The 17,380-nt window shown below is 40.6% G+C and overlaps 1 protein-coding gene across 3 annotated transcripts in view; it reads left to right on the plus strand.

Annotated features, from left to right (window-relative positions):
• Nucleotides 1–17,380, plus strand: part of TEC (tec protein tyrosine kinase) — a 43,800-nt gene that overhangs the window by 6,680 nt on the left and 19,740 nt on the right. For 2 of the 3 annotated variants that reach the window (XM_074541531.1, XM_005490035.4), the window contains exon 2: nucleotides 9,173–9,354. In XM_074541531.1, the coding sequence (XP_074397632.1) occupies nucleotides 9,217–9,354 (138 nt within the window). In that variant the 5' untranslated portion in view covers nucleotides 9,173–9,216. Of the gene's footprint in view, nucleotides 1–9,059; nucleotides 9,355–17,380 lie in introns of those variants that run through there. The other variant, XM_074541530.1, reaches the window with a different exon arrangement.

Genomic DNA, 17,380 nt, shown 5'->3' on the forward strand with positions numbered 1-17,380 from the left:
AAGCACACCTATCCAGCATATCAGGGTAAGAGAGTCTGGAATCACAAGATAAGCAGGCTGACCTTGCCAACACCGCTACTTTGCCACGCAGGGGAAGGGCAGAACACCATCTCAGCTGAAATGTAAATGGTTGTTCATTTTGTGTTCCATCTCCTGCGCTTGTTTTGTAGCAGAGGGGATGTGTCCTAGTGAAAACAACATGGGGAAAAGGTGACACATGGAACTTGGATATTTTCTGTTCCCCACTCACTGCCTTGGGTTTTTCCTGCACAGAAGGCAGTTCTGATCTGTAACTTTAGATATATTATTTAGATATAGATAAATGTTGCTTTTTCACACCTACTGAGCCCTGTCAGTTGCTCAGTAGATGTGAAAAGGCAACATTTATCGAGTGACCTTATAATACTACCTCAAAATAATTACTTTGAAGGTAAATACATCCATTAGTCGACATGTAGGATGGGCCCAGTAGTTCATCATCTGAGTCAGCTTCTCAGCTTTGTCTTCAGCAGAAGTTCTCATGTTTGTTGAAGCATTTTTTACTGTGTAGCTTCCACAGTCTAGCATGTGGAGAACAAGCAGTTCTTTAGTAGGTGGATAACAAGCAGTTGTTTAGGGAAAAAAGGTCTTGGAATGTTTGGAAAGAGAAATAACTCAGGAAGTATTAGTCATTCCCTGTGCATAAAGACAGTCATAATTTGTATGTATTTCAGTATTTTAGTTAGACCATGTTAAAACAGGGTCTTGAATACTGAAATAAATTGAGCTTGTTTGGTATAAGCTATCACGTGCTTATCTGAGATTGTATAACATTTGAAAAGACAAGTTCAAATTGTGAAGAAAGTTAATTAAGCTGACTCCTTTATGGTAGTTGGAAAGAAGGATACCCTCAGGCACTGTTGACCTATTTTCTTTTTATATTTTTCTTTCCTATAGATTTGATTTGTTTTTCTCATACTTGCAGTTTTGTGTACAAAAGCAATTGTCCTACTTGACAGTGAGCTTTAGGATTCCTTAACAGAGTTAGGTTCAACCTCTGATTTAATAGTGCTTTTATTTTTCCACCCCTCTAAACCTTCAGCTTCCTGGAGAAGTAGGAAAATCTTTTGCACAAGCATCACCCATTTCTTTTTCTGTTTCATTGCCAAATCTCATCTTTGCCTGTTTCTTTAGAAAGTGGGTGTTACTGTTTCTCTTCCCTTCTCATCAGTGGGGGATTTTTGGAAAAAGCCGAGGCAGCACTCAGCTTTACTGAGTGTCCGGCCAGTGGGGTGATGGTGGCGGGGTAGCCTTGGCCTGTGTGGAAGTGAAGCAAATACACTCTGCTATTGAGGTGCTTCTGCTCCTCCAAACCAATGCCAGGCCAGTTTGGAGTTAGCTCTTCCACATCCCTCTTTAAGCTTATTTTGGTAACACTTGCCAGAATAAAGCAGATTGTTTCCTTTCAAAGGTACACAACCATGTGAAAGGGACCAGTACACCTCATGCCTCTTCCCAGTCCAGAACCTGTCCTTCCCTTCCTGTTCTTACTTTATCTTTTACCTTTTCTCTGCCAGGTGAGGGTCAGTTATATTTGTACAGGTAAACCAAGCCAATATTCTTCACCAGACCTTTATGCTGCACAAGTGAATTAAGCAACTCTCTTTATGCTCTGCCTCATTGTGCCAGCTACAGTCAAACCTTGCAGCATCCTGAAGTCCTGGTGATAGCACCATAGAGGGCAAAACCTGCTGGATGACAGTGGAAAATTGTTTGCTATTTTCACTTTGCTTTATACATGGTATTTAGAATAAAAATAAACCTGAGTTACAAAGTCTGGACCTAGGAAAATCTGCTGTCTCCCTTTTAAGGGTTAATATCAAACACTGAAGTTTCAAAGTCTTTTTTTTTGTGCCTTGCTCTCCCATGTCCCAGACTAATTTTCAGCTTTATTGTCTTGCAGCAGAGAACATTACAAGTGATAGAGAGTTTTGGTCTGAGTACACTGAAGGCAAAATAGTCAATGCAAATTTGTAAATATTGCAAAGCTTTTTGTGGGAAGAATAAAACAACTAGAAGTACTCAGCTCTAGAGGAATGAATAAAAATATAAGAAGTTGATGAGGATAGTGAAAAATGATCAGTCCATCTTTTGTATGGCATCTCATAGTGTTGCTAAGTCAAACTTAATACTAAATAATTTCAAGTAAAAAATGCCCATGTCAACATATTTCCTTCATCACGGATGGTAATAATGTAATTCTTGTTTCATAAATTTCCTGAATAATTTAGTTGCGAAGAAGGTGCCCTCTAAAGCTATGAAAGGATAACTTAGTAACTGGAGTGTGTGGTTTGCAGGCAATCCCAGTAAGGAGCAGCAGCTGAGTTTATAAATGACTTGGAGACCTGGACATGTCTGTTCTACTAAATCATCGTTGTAAGGGGAAAAGAAACCCTTTTGGTGCTCCCTGAGCTGTTCTGTGTACTCTCTGGGGTGCATTTCCCTTTTGCAGTGGTTGATGCTCCAGTTTGGTGTGATAAACACCAAATGCCAGCTGACTCTAAGAGGGACCATGACTTGTCAACGTTTTCTTTACTTGCCCCAACTACCTAAGCTAGAATGCCAAAAGGAAACAAACAATGTGTTTTGTAAAATGCAGTGAGCCTGTTTCCAAGAAATTTTGGAAAACTGGTTCTGATTGTGATAAAATGCTCCTTCTGTGTGTGTACATGAGTACCTTCCAGCTGAATAAAGGATATTTTGCAGTATCACATGGTCTCAGAATCTCCAGTCAGAGTTGTCACAGAGTTGCCCCTTAGCCTGTTTACTTTTAAACATAAATTTCATACAGGCAAATATAAATTTTATTTTTGCAGGGTTTGATTGTGTATATAAAATTAGCCATTTGTTGTTTGGCTGATTTTCAAAGAGAAACAAAGCTTTTGCAAACCTTTGGCTATAATTTTGAAATCTCTTAGAAATTAGTGCCCCCAAATTACATTTTTCACAGTTAAAAAAACCCCCAAACTTGCATGAGGTGGAAGTGGTGGAAGTGGTTTCTGAGAGTCTGCTGTTAAAAAAAAAAAAAAAAAAAAAAAAGGAGGGAAAAAAGTAAATCAAGTAAATCTAAATATTTCCTAATGCTTTTACTTCTCCTTTTTCTGGATATGATACATTTTGTATATTATTACAGTATTTCCCCCAAATTTGATTTTTAAAATTATGACAGATTTTTGCTAAAGTATATTTCTTTTGTATTTGCATTTCTGTGAAATTTACAGAAATGCATTTCTGTGAAATTTTGAACAGGGATTAATAACAGTTGTATTTTATTTTTTTGAGTTTGAATTTGCAACCTTAGATGTGGGACAAAAAGGCAATACAAGAGTGTATTTTGCAACCCTTGCTTACACTGAGTTGTAATTATTCAAATAAGCCTGTGCTGGATACTTATGTAAATGTTCACATGTAACTCAGTTCATGGTTTCATGGTAAAGCAACAGAAGCTCCAGCAGAAAAAAACAGGGTACGGAGTTCTCCTTTCCTTGTTCCTTCTGCACTTTTCTGCTCTCTACCCAGAGGAGCTCTGGGCTGCATTTTCACTTGCCCCACTGCAGACATTTGCACAATGTGAGCTTGGTCAGTAAACTGATCTGAACTGATTAAAATGGAGGAAAAATATTCTGAAATGTACAGATTTGAGGAGGGATTACAAGGTACCAATTGGCTTTTTAAAACTGACATTTTGATTGGTACTTTCAAAAATGGAAGTAGTGAATATTCTATAATTTTTTTTTCAGTCTCCTGCCCTAGGAGGTACATTTTCAATGTTAAGTATCCAGATCTGGAGTTGACATGGGTTTGGATTGATATGTCCCAAATCTGAAAAAGAGCAGTTGTGCACGATGTATGAACTCCGAGTCAGAAAGCTGAGGATGTTTATTCCTTAGAGGGATTGTCTGCCTTGATCGCCATCAGCTTAACATTAAGACTTTGCTCTGAAGGACACAAATTCCTAGGGTCATTTTACCATCAGGAGGTGTTGAAACTCAGAAAACTGTTCCACCTTGCTTTCATTTTTCTTTTCAGCTACCAATATTTCCTCCTAGTGTTCCTTTTGTATCATTGTGATAAGTATGTTTTTCAGAATGTGTTTTTGTCTTGTGAGCCCCTCCATGACTATGTGTGGTGCAAAGATTTGTGCCTTAAAAAGTGACAATTACTTGTTGCATTTGGCTGAGAGGAACTCTGGTCAGACTGGATGCACTTTCTCTTTTCTGCTCACTAGAATTTGTGCTGGGATTTTCATACCTTTTTTTCAACTTTTTGAATGTTGAAGGTGTTACAGTCCAGCTGGCTTACAGTGACTAATTGTTTCAATAAACAGACACAATCTGGGAGCTGGGAGTGGGAACCAGAAGATGTGTGGGGTGGGTAGTGTTGCAACACCTGAGCTTACCACATCACTTGGTGGCTCGGTTTTCCCCAGTGAAAACTGGCAGAGGTGGCATGCATAAGAAGCTCTGTGTACAAGTGAAGATGTACCTTGTGCATTTGGACCAATATTGACTTAGAAGGCTCATCTGAACAGTGGTTTTCATTTGTTTTGAGGAGGTGTATGGTGACTTCATGGCTGTACAGATTGATAATTGTACAATGGGAAGATGGGAAACCTGAGCTGATGCAGATATTTTGAAACTTAAAGTTGAGGATGTTTTTCTGCCCTCAGAAAAGCTGAGAATCTGTAACTCTGATTTCTGCCGTAATTCTGAGTCTTCAGCATCTCTGCAAATTAGATTGTCTTTGTTATTGTGTAACTATGGTTGGCAGGGAACAGGGCAATTCCTTGGCACCAGTCACATCGTGAAAAGTTTACATTGGGTGTCAGCCTGAAACTCCCACAGGTGTTTATAACAAGATAACAATGTGTCATGCAAACAGCTTTGTGTTCCGAGGGTTGGTCTGGGAACAAAGGAGTGGCTGGGGGGAAGTGGGGCAGGGAAAATGTGCAGGAAGTGTCTAAAACTCTAATGAAGAAAACTAGTGGTATATGGGTTTGTTAAGGGTAGATGTGGCTGTTACTCAGGTTTCTTAATGAAGTATTGCTATTCTGAAAAAGAACTTTCAGAATAATAGGTGAGGGTTCACTTATCCTGAGCCAAACAGAAATGTTTCTAGAGCCATTGACTTGGAAATAACCCCAAATAAGGCAGGTTTCTGTGAGCAAATGCAGATTCAAATGCTGATCTTGTGACCTGGGAAACTGGTTCTAAGCTGCTGAAATCTTCATAGCAGAGATAATTCAGTGTAGCAACCAAGAGCAGACATTTACTGATGTTTTTATTTTTTACCCCCGATTTTGTCAAAAGGATTTTTTTGATTCTTGTTTCATGTTAATGTAACTTAGAGAGAAATGAAATATATTAGCATTATCAGTATTGAGATTTGAAATCATAGTTAACTTTGAATCCTTCTTGTGCTCTGTAATGCAGCACTCTAGGGATCTAGAGATATGGTGGATAATAATTATGTTTTTCTTAAGTACAAAAAGAGAATTTTTACTATTGAGAACAGTAGAATTGTTTTGAGTGGGAGATTGTGTGATGGGAACCCTAAAGTTTTATGTGCATTAGCGGGTCTGAAAGTTAATACTGAATTTTAATTTTTTTGGACAATGTTTATATGTTCAGTTTATGGTAGTATTTTTTCCTTCTGCAATTACCTTTAAGATTGCCAATTTATTTTTAGAAGGGCAATAAAACAGAATTGGTCGGCTTTAATAGTTAAATAACGTATCCAAGACAATTCCTTATTAAAGTTCTGCCTTTTTCCCAGAATGCAATATGACAGATTACCAACAAAATATATCTGTATGTATTTCAGAAGAAGAGAGATAACAAAATGTAGATTATTCATAATAATCACCATTTGCAGTCCAATCATCATCTTTTACTTATGCATCCTAGCCTTGTCTTATTTTGTAGTTCCATTTAAACCTGTTGCAGAATGATCCGTTTGTCGGGGATGAGCCATTTGTCGGGTGCAGGGAAAACTCGGACACTCAATATGAGTGTTCAGCAAGCTCCGTTTATTGAAGAGAGCATCAGACACTTATACAGCAAGTAATAAGCTCATGAATATTCTGTAATTTACACCGTCTATTGGCTGCACTACAACATCAGCTCTTCCCTATTCCTTAGGAGTTACATCCTTCTTTTCTCATGTCTCTTTCACTTTTTTTTATCATACTACAACTAAGCCTAAAGACACACTATCTTACAAGTGCAAGACTTAGAATTAACCACAGCCTTGTACTTTTCCAATCTCTAATCAACTAAAATCCTAACATAAACCACTGATTTTTTTTTTTGACATATGAAGAGGTATTCCTAGGAAAGAAAAGGATATTTTAAAGCTGTTAACAGTTAACAGCTACTTCCAGCTGTTAAGATAGCAGCAGTATGGGCTATGAGAGCTCAGCTGATCAAACCAGGGAGTGAAAAGTAGTATTGACGCTGGACTGGAATGCAAAGAGTGTCACTTCATGTATTGTGACAGCCATCAATTGCTCACAAAGTGAGACACACTACAGTGAGTTTGTTTACATTTGATTTTATTAAAAATTATATAGTGTAAGTCAGTGTTGTGAAGAGGTTTGTGGTTTTTCAGGATTCTCTGCCACAATTCTGTGAAACATACTGTTTTGTCCATGCTGAAGTTATGTTGCCTGTAGAGAAAAACGTGCATGCCATTTCCCCAGTGAATTCTGAAATACTCCAAGTAGCAAATAGGTGCATAAAGCAAGCCCTGTAAAGAATGAATTATTTTTTGTTTCACTCTAGGGCTTTAGTTTGGGTTATCCCCCTACCCCTTCCAAACAGCTGAGAGATTGTTCAGTCACTGGTGCTTCAGCAGATGCTGCTGTTCCTTCTTCAAGCCATGGGTTCAGCTCCAGCCGTGCTGCTCTAGCCTGAATTGCTCTCCAGGTCTGTGCCTGCAGCTTCACCTGGCTTTGGAGCACAGCTTCAGGCAGGGAGGGCAAATGGTGCCATGGGCAGGGCTGGCAGAAAGGGAGCAAAGCAAAAGGGAGTGGGGAGGAAGATTTCTGGGACAGCTTCTGCACAACCTCTCCCACAGCTTTCATTCCTGCCTCCTTGCACTCCATTTAATGTGTCTGTGCAGGCAGATGAAATGTGTCATGTGCTGCATGATGAAATCCTCCTTGGATCCCTTCCCTAACCTGCTTCCCAGCCTGGCAGGAGGAACACCTGCACAAGGCAGGGTGGCATGGCAGGACAGTGGTGGGTTGATGAGGGAGGACATCAGCTGTGTTTAAGCTGGCATCATTATGAAGAACAGAGAAATTGCCTACGGCGGAACCCAGGAGCTGGATTGGCAAACAAGCAGCTGTGGGTGCATTGGTTTTCATGGACTGCTAAGTTTGTCCTACAGGTATCAGTCATGGTGTAGAGCTTAAAGCAGCTTTACTGAGTGACCACACATTACTGAGTGACCAAAACTGTGAATCCAATTGCTTGATTTTGATAGTCAGCATGAAGTCTTTCTCAACAGAAGCTGGAAGGCATATGCTTAGCAGTTTCTGAAAAACAAGCTTAAGTTCTTTTTTCTCAAGCTGATTTCTTCTAAACAACCATTAGTGTCTAAAAATTTTCATTAATAAAATTGGGGTAAATTTTCAAAATTACTTCTACTGATCCATCTTAAGTAGAAAGGGTTGTAGTAAATGGGATTAATCAGGCTGATGACTGGTCATTAGTGGAATTCTCCAGGGCTTCATTTTAGGCCCAGCATTCTTCAACATTCTCATAAAACACTTGGATGCAGGATTGAAAGAATACTAAATGAGCTTTCCCAAAATACTAAATTGGGAGTAGCTGTTGACTGCCTCAAGGGCAGAAAGAGGCCCTTGAGGGGGGCCTCAGAGATGGGCAATCACCAACCATTTGAAGTTTGACAAGGGCACATCGGGGATTCTGCACTTGGCATGGGACAGCCCTGGTTGTGTGTATAGACTGGGGAATGAGAGGCTGGAAAGCAGCACTGTGGAAAGAGACCTGGGAGCCGTGGTTGATGGCAAGGTGAACATGAGCCAGCAGTGCCCTGGCAGCCAGGAGGGCCATGGGTGTGTCCTGGGTGCGTCAGGCACAGCATGGCCAGCCAGGCAAGGGAGGGGATTGTCCTGCTGTGCTCTGCACTGGGGCAGCCTCACCTTGAATATTGCAGGTAGTTTTGGGTGCCACAATGTGAGAAAGACATTAAGCTATTCAGGAGTATCCAAAGGAGGGCAGCAAGGACGGTGAAGGGGGAGGGGAATCCATATGAAGAATGTCTGAGGACGCTTGGTCTGTACAGTCTGGAGGAGGCTGAGGAGAGACTTCACTGCAGTTGCAACTTTTTTGGGAGGGGAGGAGAAGGGGCAGACACTGATCTCTTCTCCCTTGTGACCAGTGACAGGACCCAAGGGAATGGCCACAAGTTGTGTCAGGAGAGGTTTAGGCTGGATATCAGAAAAATATTCTTCGCTTAGAAGATGGTTTGGCACTGGGACAGGCTCCCTAGAGAAATGATCACAGCACCAAGCCTGACAGTTGAAGGAGCATTTGGACCATGCTCTCAGATAAATGGTGGGATGCTTGGGGGTGTCCTGTTCTGGGCCAGGAGTTTGACTTCTATGATCCTTGTAGGTCTCTTCCATGCAGGATAATCTGTGATTCTATGATCTTCAATTTTGTGTATAGAACTCTTTTGCAAATGACATTTATACATGCACAATTATCATTTGAAATTAAATTAGCAATTAGCAATTACAACTTCTATACAGGTTAGAAACTTCTGTACAGGTTTGAGGTGAAGAGCAGTTGTGCACTGCTGCTTGCCTGGAGCACATTTCAGACTTCTCACCCATGTTCTCTGTGACACAGGCTGCAGTGTACCTGATTTCATCCCAGTCACGTACAGCTTTGGACTTCCTGGGAATGTGCCAGTGCAGCCCTCAGCTGAGCAAAGCCTGAACTTTTTAGTCTAATAATTAACTTTTGTAAACTTCCATGTGAGCTCCAGCTTTCTGTATATTCAGGCAGTTTCATTTATAAGTAGAAGCTCTTTGTTACAGATGTCTCCAATTCTGTGATCCTCCTAAGATCTGGTAATGTTTTATTCCTCATCTTCACAGGAACTGATGTTCAATGGCTAGAAGAGAGCTGACAAGTGGCTGAAATGAATACGACTACTATCCTACAAGAGATTTTGATTAAAAGATCGCAGCAGAAGAAGAGGACTTCTCCCTTGAACTACAAAGAGAGGCTTTTTGTGCTTACAAAGTCTATGCTAACATACTATGAAGGTCGAGCGGAGGTAGGAGACACAGATTGCCTTTGTTCCTTTTTGCTTTTGTACCACACTGGCTTTTTTTCCTACTGTATGTCATACTATCAAGAGCTGATCAGGGAAATGGTCTTTAGTGGCTGTGAACGTGAGCTGGCACTTCTCTTATTTATAATGCAAGGTGGCAGAGTTGTAGGTAACTTACCTGGCAGTCAGTGTGAATTGGTTCTTAATAGGAGAAGTAGTGTACAGCCAGCATTTAGAGGTGGTCATAAATGACATAAAACAGCATTTAGAGGTGGTCATCAAAGCTGATTTCTTTCTCTCTCCAGAGCGATGAAAGATCACTGCTAGCATGAATTGGGGGAAAGGTAGAAAAAGTTGCAATTGCAGTTTCTTGTAGCCATGGGTACTGTGAAGGTCATTACATTAACATCTGGCAATTAACTGCATTTGAACAGGAGCAGTGCATTGCAGACCAAGTTCAGCAGAGACAAGATCCATTAGACTGGATCATGCAACCTGGTGATTGAAATGAAGCTGGAAGCAGTTTATCTTTGACCATACAAGCAACTCATCCAGATTACCACTTTCTGTGTAAATTCAGTTACTCAGAAAGTCATTAGTGTAAACCATGCAAATCCTCAGATCAGCATTTTTCCAAATAATCTTCAGACTCAGTTTCTTCAAGGTCACCTGCCCCCAGAGTATAGGTCACCTGCCCTGTCATATCCTCAGTGCTCAGGGTGAGATTTTTTCCCCCAGTCATCTGCCCTGTCGTATCCTCAGTGCTGGGAGTGAGATTTTCCACTTAAGTGAGACTACTTTCCATGTTTGTCACAATGCTGAAGAGGATTAAAATGACTGCAGTAGCTTGTGAAACATGTATACCTTGGGAAGCCATTTAACACATAAAGCTTAATGGAGGGAACCCTGCAACCTCTTGTCTTGGCTGTCTTACCTGTACTAAAAGAAGAGGGTAGAGGAGAGCTAAGGCTTGCTAAGCATGTTTCTCTGCCAGATGTTATGGTTGCACCAGAACTGAGCTCATTTACCATGCTGCAAGATGCTCACAGCACTTTGTTCTCTGGAAGTAGCTTGGACGCAGTCAGGGATTAAGAGCAAGACCACAGACTGAGGCTGGAGGGGGCCTCTGGAGGCTGTCTGATCCAAGCCCCCTATTCAAGTAGGGCCACACAGAGCTGGTTGCCAAGAGCCAGCTGGCTGTTGAGCATCTCCACTGATGGAGTCCTCACAGCCTTGCTTGGCAACCTGTGCTAGGGCACGGTCACCCTCACACTAAAAAAAGACCAACATTGTTTCCTGGTGTTCAGATGGAGCCTCTTGTCTTTCAGTTTGTGCCCACTGCCTCTGGCCCTGTCACTGGACACTGCTGGCAGTAGCCCAGCTCTGTCCTCTTTGCACACTCCTAGAGAATAAAGAGGTGGGGGCTAGGAAGTCCTCTGAAATATGTCTTGCCTGCTTATCCCATGCCTTACATTCAGATCCAATAGAAATGTGACAAACAGGTTTTGCAGGTCTAGTTGTCACCCTTTAAGAAGTTACCATTTCCAGCTTCCCCTCTTCCAGTCTTCCCCTTCCAGTTTTCCCTTTGCCTTGCAGGTTAATGTCCTCTGGCTAAAATGCTTCTCCAGGAGACTGACTTGTGGATCTCTCTGAGAGGGGGTTTAAACTATCAGTTTCATTTGCAGTGAGATTGAACAGGGCAGCCCATAGTGCCATCAGCTGAGGATGCAGTAACTTCTTAAAAAATTTCTGCCTCAGATACAGCCAGTTGGGCTGAAAATATGGGTTATGCCTATGCTACGCCATCAGTTTGCTGCTGAAAAAGGCCATTTTATCCCTGTCCTAGACCTAGACTCCCCTACTCGCTTGAATTCATACTGGTCCTTCTTGGAATCCGTATTACTCTGAAAAAATTTGCTAACCATGGAATCATAGAATGTCCTGGGTCAGGAGGGACCTTGAAGTTCATCTAGTTCAAGCCCCTCTGACCCTGGGCAGAGATACTTTCCACTAGCCCAGATTTCTCAGAGCTCCAAGAGCTCCATCCAACCTGGCCTAGAGCATTTCTAGGGATGGGGCACCCACCACCTCTGTGGGCAGCCTGTTCCAGTGCCTCACCACCCTTACAGTAAAGAATGGTTTCCAGAAATCTGATCTCAGCCTACTCTTAGTTGGAAGCCGTTCCCCGCTGTCCTGTCACTACCTGCTCTTGGAAACAGTTTCTGTCTTAGTTGCCGTCTCCCTTCGGGTGCTGGAAGGCTGCAATTAGGTCAGCAGGAAGACATTGGATCTGGTTTTATTTTTGCTGGATTAGTGTTCTGCTGGGTTAGCGCGCTGCATGACTGGGTGCAGGACCTAACAAGTGCCAGAGGCTGTGCCAGGTGGTGGAGGAGAACAGGATGCTCCAACTGTTGACATCAGCAGGTTGTTAGACTGGCTCAGCCATGATGCATTACTTTCCAACCTCAAACCATTTTCATTTTCACTGTTCCTCTCATTTTACATTCTTTTAAACATTAATCAGCATTTTATTTTATTAACAATGTTGTCTGAAAATAGTGAGCTCTGATCTTAAAGGGGTGTACTGAATACTTTTATCTCTTTAAAAAACCACAACTGTAAGACTAAGATCTCTGTGGCACAGTTATTCCTTAATGTCTCTGGAGAACTTTAATGGCAAAGATGTTTGTGGGTTTAATTATTTGTTTGATTATTGTTTGGGTTTTTTTAAAGCCAATTGTGGTGGCTATAAATATGTAAACTGCATATTCTGGCTAATTTATATGAAGAGAAAAATGTTATTAGCCATCAAGATAATTCTGCCCCCTCTGAATAACTGGGGGTTTGTTGCTGAAATAAATGTGACTCCTGTGTATGCTGGTTGAATTTAAAGACTTGACAGATGAAAGGATAGGTACAGACTGATTTAATTTTGGGCTTGGCAGTATTCAAAGTCCAGATTGGTAAAACAAGCATGGAAATCCCAAGCCAAGAGGATCTCACACCCTCATTTTAATCCCACTACTGCAGTGGTAGCAGTCTGCCAAGGGTGGTTGAGTTCTGCTCCTCTAGGCAAGTGTGCAATTCCCAGTTTGATTGTTGGCCAATCTGAAATATTTTCTTGTTTTCTTCCATTTTAACTTTATGGAAGCTCAATAGAGAGAGTTCAAGAAAAACCCAGGGTTTGTGGGCACGTGAATAATCATACCACTTCTTTTTTAAAACAAGACTGAAGTAAATCTCGTTAACCAGATTAGTCAATACTCAGAGTGTGGGCAGGTTGGGATTATTAATAAAGTGACAGAATTAGACATTTTTGTATGTCTGGTGACAGAAGTGGAACATTTATGACAACAAAAAGCAGTCAACCACAGCAAATAGTATTCATGTAAATGCTGCTGAGAGATTTAATTGTTCTGTGCAGCCAGGAGTGGAGCATCTCTGGCTCTTTGAACAGAAACTGCACGTTATAGACATCACACTTCTCTGTTTTTTCCTGTCCTGTGTACTGAAAAAGTCCCATATACCTCACTTGGAGCAATAAATGATTATCTCCTAAACATAACTACTAACAACAGGCTAAAATCTTGTTTTAGCTTGCTCATTACTGGTTTAAATCTTTCTATACATGCTTTCAAGCAGATCAGGCCTCCTGCCATGGCACAATGGCTGTGCATGCCTGCAGTGAAGCTGGAACTGCACTGCTGCAGTGAGAAGGAGAAATACAGTTTATTTTTATAAAGTGAAATATTATATCACTTAAAGATACCGCTCTGCTGTAAGTCATGGAGCAGGTGCATCAACTATTGATGGAGCACAGCTACAGAATCAGTGAAGAGGCTGCATTTCAAGACTGGTTTCAAAACACAGAAGCCTGAGGAAGGAGAATCCTGGTTTGGGTCACCTGTGCAAAGCTCTACAATTATGATTAATACCATGGGAAACTTATTTTGCATAGAAAGCCAATAGGACCTTGGCTTTTACTGATTACCTTCTGGGCATGATGCTGTTGGATAAAAAATGTAGAAGAAGTATCACCTTTAGGTTTTTTAAAAAGATGGACATTAAGAAGCTTGAAAATAAAAATACATCAGGAACCAATGTGCCTTAAGTGTCATGGAGATAGCTTTTTAATGTCAGAAAAGAGAAATATTCTGTTTAAGCTGGGATGTGTTCTGGTTTTGTCTTTTTTTCTTGGTCATAAATTCTGAGAATTAGTAAGTGAAGCTGTTGGGGAAATGGCATCATTGCACTATTGTGCAATATTGGACCAACAATGATAATAAGCAAATGAAAAGGCTGAGCTGATGTTGTTTCTTGAAGCTCCTAATGGCTTATCAGCTGTCATTGTTGGAAAGAGTATTTTCTGTATTTTTTCCTAATGTTGCAAAAGTGGCTATTGAAATCTGAATGTGATGTGGTCCATTTACAATGAAGACAAAAACTCACTGTAGTAAAATATAACTGCATTGGTCTCCAAGGACAGAGTACTGGTAATGAATGTATAGAAATAAGGAAGAAGTAAAATATCATCCTATTCTGAGCATGGAGATGTACTATAAAGTACATCTTGCTGGTTATGCTGCAGTCAGAAAGACTTAAGATATCTACAGTATTCTCAAACATGTATGGTAGACTTAACCAAGCCAGCTTTAAACACATTTATGTGACAGCAGTAACTAGTTTGAAGTGGGAGGTGGTGGCATTTTTTCACAAACTGGCCCTTGTTCTTGAGGGCTGCTGCACTATTCTTGCTGGTGTCAGCTGGAGTAATGGATTGTAGTACAGCTTTGCTGGATAATCTGGTTGTATAGCAAAGGCAGTGTTTGTTTGTTTCAAATGAGGAAACACAAGCATGAAATATTTTATTAGGAAATCTCTTTTCAATTTTGTGTGGTTTGAAAACTGAGGATAATATTTCAGGTGTGCTTCTGGTAATTTTCCTGAACTATTTTCTTTCAAGAAATCAAAACATACTAGTCAATTTTAAATTTATAAGCAAATTCAAGCAATTTTGAAATTATTTGACCTGCTTGAAGATCAAATATTTCATGCAGTGATTAAACAAAATCTCATTCAGAATGGCTTTCTTTATTTTTGACCAGCAAAAATTTAGCTGAAGTTTTAGTATGACTTTTTCCAAATTGCTAATTTCATCTTGAATGTAGGAGGGTAGGTTTGAATTCCAAGGAGGCATTTGTGGAAATAATACCACATTTGCATGGCCCTAGGCAAGTTTAGCCATTTTCTGTCAAAAGTGAGCTCATATGTTGAATATTCAACTTAAAATTCCCTGGAGTTTATTTTCAAAGGATCGGTGCATTCTCTCTTTCATCGGTGTCTGTTTGGAAAATCAAACCTTAAGTGTTTATCTAGGAGCCCACTGAAATTGTAAACACTTCAGTAAATATCAGAAAGGAGGACTCATTTTACCAGCATGCCTGGTGTCACGCAGTTCATGTGTCCCCCACACTCCTTTGCAGGCTGGCTGCAAAGAACAGCATCCTTTATTCCTCTTGAGTTTGCCAAGACCACACAAAAATTGCATCCAAGCTAGTGCATCCATCAGGCTTGGCCACCAGCTACTTGTGGTTTATTGGCTTTCTCCTTGTGTGCCAGTGAGTCTGGCTGCTGTGAATCCTTTCTCAGCACACAGTGAGAAGGTGTCTCTCCCTGGGCAGCTGGATGGCCTCAGCTGGGGCAGGCTTGCTGCTGCATTGCAGAACAGCCATGATAGCAACTAACACCTACTGCACACAAGTTTTAGTTAGCTAGTACTGGCAGGGCATCTTGCTTGAACTTAAAAGTGCCACCAGACTAGAGGTTTTTGCTCTAGATGGCATTTTAGGCAAGGGAAATTCGTCACGATGAAGGAAAGAGAGTAAGTGTAGGTGTTAAAGTACTTCTTGCAGTGAAATAGTTGAAAAGAGCTGGTCTGTGCAAGTGAGATGTCCTACCAGTTTGTTGGTTTGAAAACTTTCACATTGATGTTTCTCATGAGTGTGGTGCTTCCAAAAGGCGACACAGATCTGCTCATAATTTTATCAATCCTTGTCAATGTGTAAACTGTTAGTATCCTCATATATTTTGAGCCTGTGCAATGTTCCCTTTCACCATGATATTTCTCTGTCACCCAGCTTGTTTATCAGTGATACTCTCTAGTTTGAAAGTGTGCTGGTGTGTGTGGTTTGGTGACTGTCCTCCCACACAGGGCACAGCATGCTTGAATTAACCTTTCCATCCAGTGCAGCTTGCACTGACCATGAATGTGAAGCTGACTGTGAGCTTATGAGCGTTAAATTTCCTTATGCTTTGGCATCTTTATTTTTTGCTCACGTTTGCTGTATGGATGACAGTTCACAGCAATAAATAGTATACATTGGGTTTTGCATCTTCTAAAGGCATAGGCTAAATCCTGGTTCCTGTGGTTACCCTGCATGTGTTTGGGTGGCCAGGAGTCTGCAGTGCTGGAAGGGAAGAAGAGAATGGGGCAGAGTTTGGGCTGCAGTGCCCACTGGCTCTGGAACTGCTGCACAGAAGATGTTGGAGTAGGTACATCACTTACCTGTTTATTAGTGTGCAGAAACCATTTGCTTCTACAGAGAAGGCAAATGATAGTTCCCTGAGGGAAAATGTTTAAGAGTCTGAACTTGAGAGGTGCAGAACACTCCTGTCTTCAGTGGCAGTAGTGGTATTTGCCATTGGGATCAGACTCGTGTGAAAAGTTTATTGTGTAAACAGGACTGTTACAAATGATAAAAACCAACCAGAATATAAACAAAAAAAGCAGAATACAAACCTGAACGTTTTGGGCGGTTGCTCATTTTGAAAGTCTCTTCCTAAGGAAAAAAGGTCCTTCTGTGAGGGTTATGTTTGGTTCTTGTAATTTGAATACAGAGGAGACAGAAGCTACTGAAATTACAGTGGTGATATTTTAAGGAAGGAAAAATGAAGCTCTGGGGCCCACCCCAAAGCTGTAGGTTTCAGGGTAAACTTGTGTAGCTTCATTGCAACACTAATATTGTGCAAATACTTCATTTGGAGCACAGCAACATTATAGAGTTCCAAAAAGCTGTGCTTCTTTCTGTCCTTTTTTAATAGAAGATTAATTCATTCTACTGTTGTTTATTCCCATAGTACTTATCCTTTATAATTTTTTAAATAATTACCCTGATTTATGGGATTTCCTTAGTCATTGCATAGGTGATTTAATTATTTTATATAAATGAAAGCACAATTCAGTATTACAATGGTTCTGAAACCAGTAGGTTTACAGAGAATTTTTTAGTTCCAAGTCACAGGTCATAATGATAGAGCTTTCTTCAAGTACTTGTGAGTGAAAAGTGTTCAAGTTGGAGACATGATGTAAAGCTATTCATGTGAATGGGAGCAGCTTAACAGATGCATGGGAATGCTCACTTCTAAGGGACAATTCATAAAGAAACCTAAGTTGTAAAAAAAAAATTGTTATGTTGTAGTCATGATTCCCTGTTTTCTATAACAGCTACTGAAAGAAAAGTCAGCTATAAAATGAGAATCTGCAGTAACTATCCTTCTACAAGAATTTTGATTTTTATGAGATGGAACAAATGAAATGTAGATGAAGTTTTGGAGCAGAGATTGTAGTTGTTGAGATATAGAAAAGGCAGGAATGAGAACATTTACCTTATGACTGGACAGGAATGGATGAGTCTTAAAGGTCTTAAGAAGGAAGAACTGGAAAATAGATGAGAGAAGGCTAGAGAAGTCCTAGTTTTTTAAAAAGCGTGCAGAAGAGAAGCTGAGAAACTTTAATCTGTGAAGATAATTTAGAGAAAAATGCAAGAAAAACCAGGCTTGTTGAAGGTACCTAGAAGATGCAGAAATTGCACATCAGCTAGCAAAGAAACACAACAAAATAAATAAACAAAACAAAATAATCTCAGATTTATCTATGTCCTGTCTGCTATGAGGTGACAAGTCTTGTGGATAGTAGAGAGCAGCAGAAATCCTGTGTTTTCATCCCAGTAAGGGTTTTTTGACACTGCTG

This window comes from Zonotrichia albicollis, chromosome 5, assembly GCF_047830755.1.
Source record: "Zonotrichia albicollis isolate bZonAlb1 chromosome 5, bZonAlb1.hap1, whole genome shotgun sequence".
Classification (NCBI taxonomy): domain Eukaryota; kingdom Metazoa; phylum Chordata; class Aves; order Passeriformes; family Passerellidae; genus Zonotrichia; species Zonotrichia albicollis.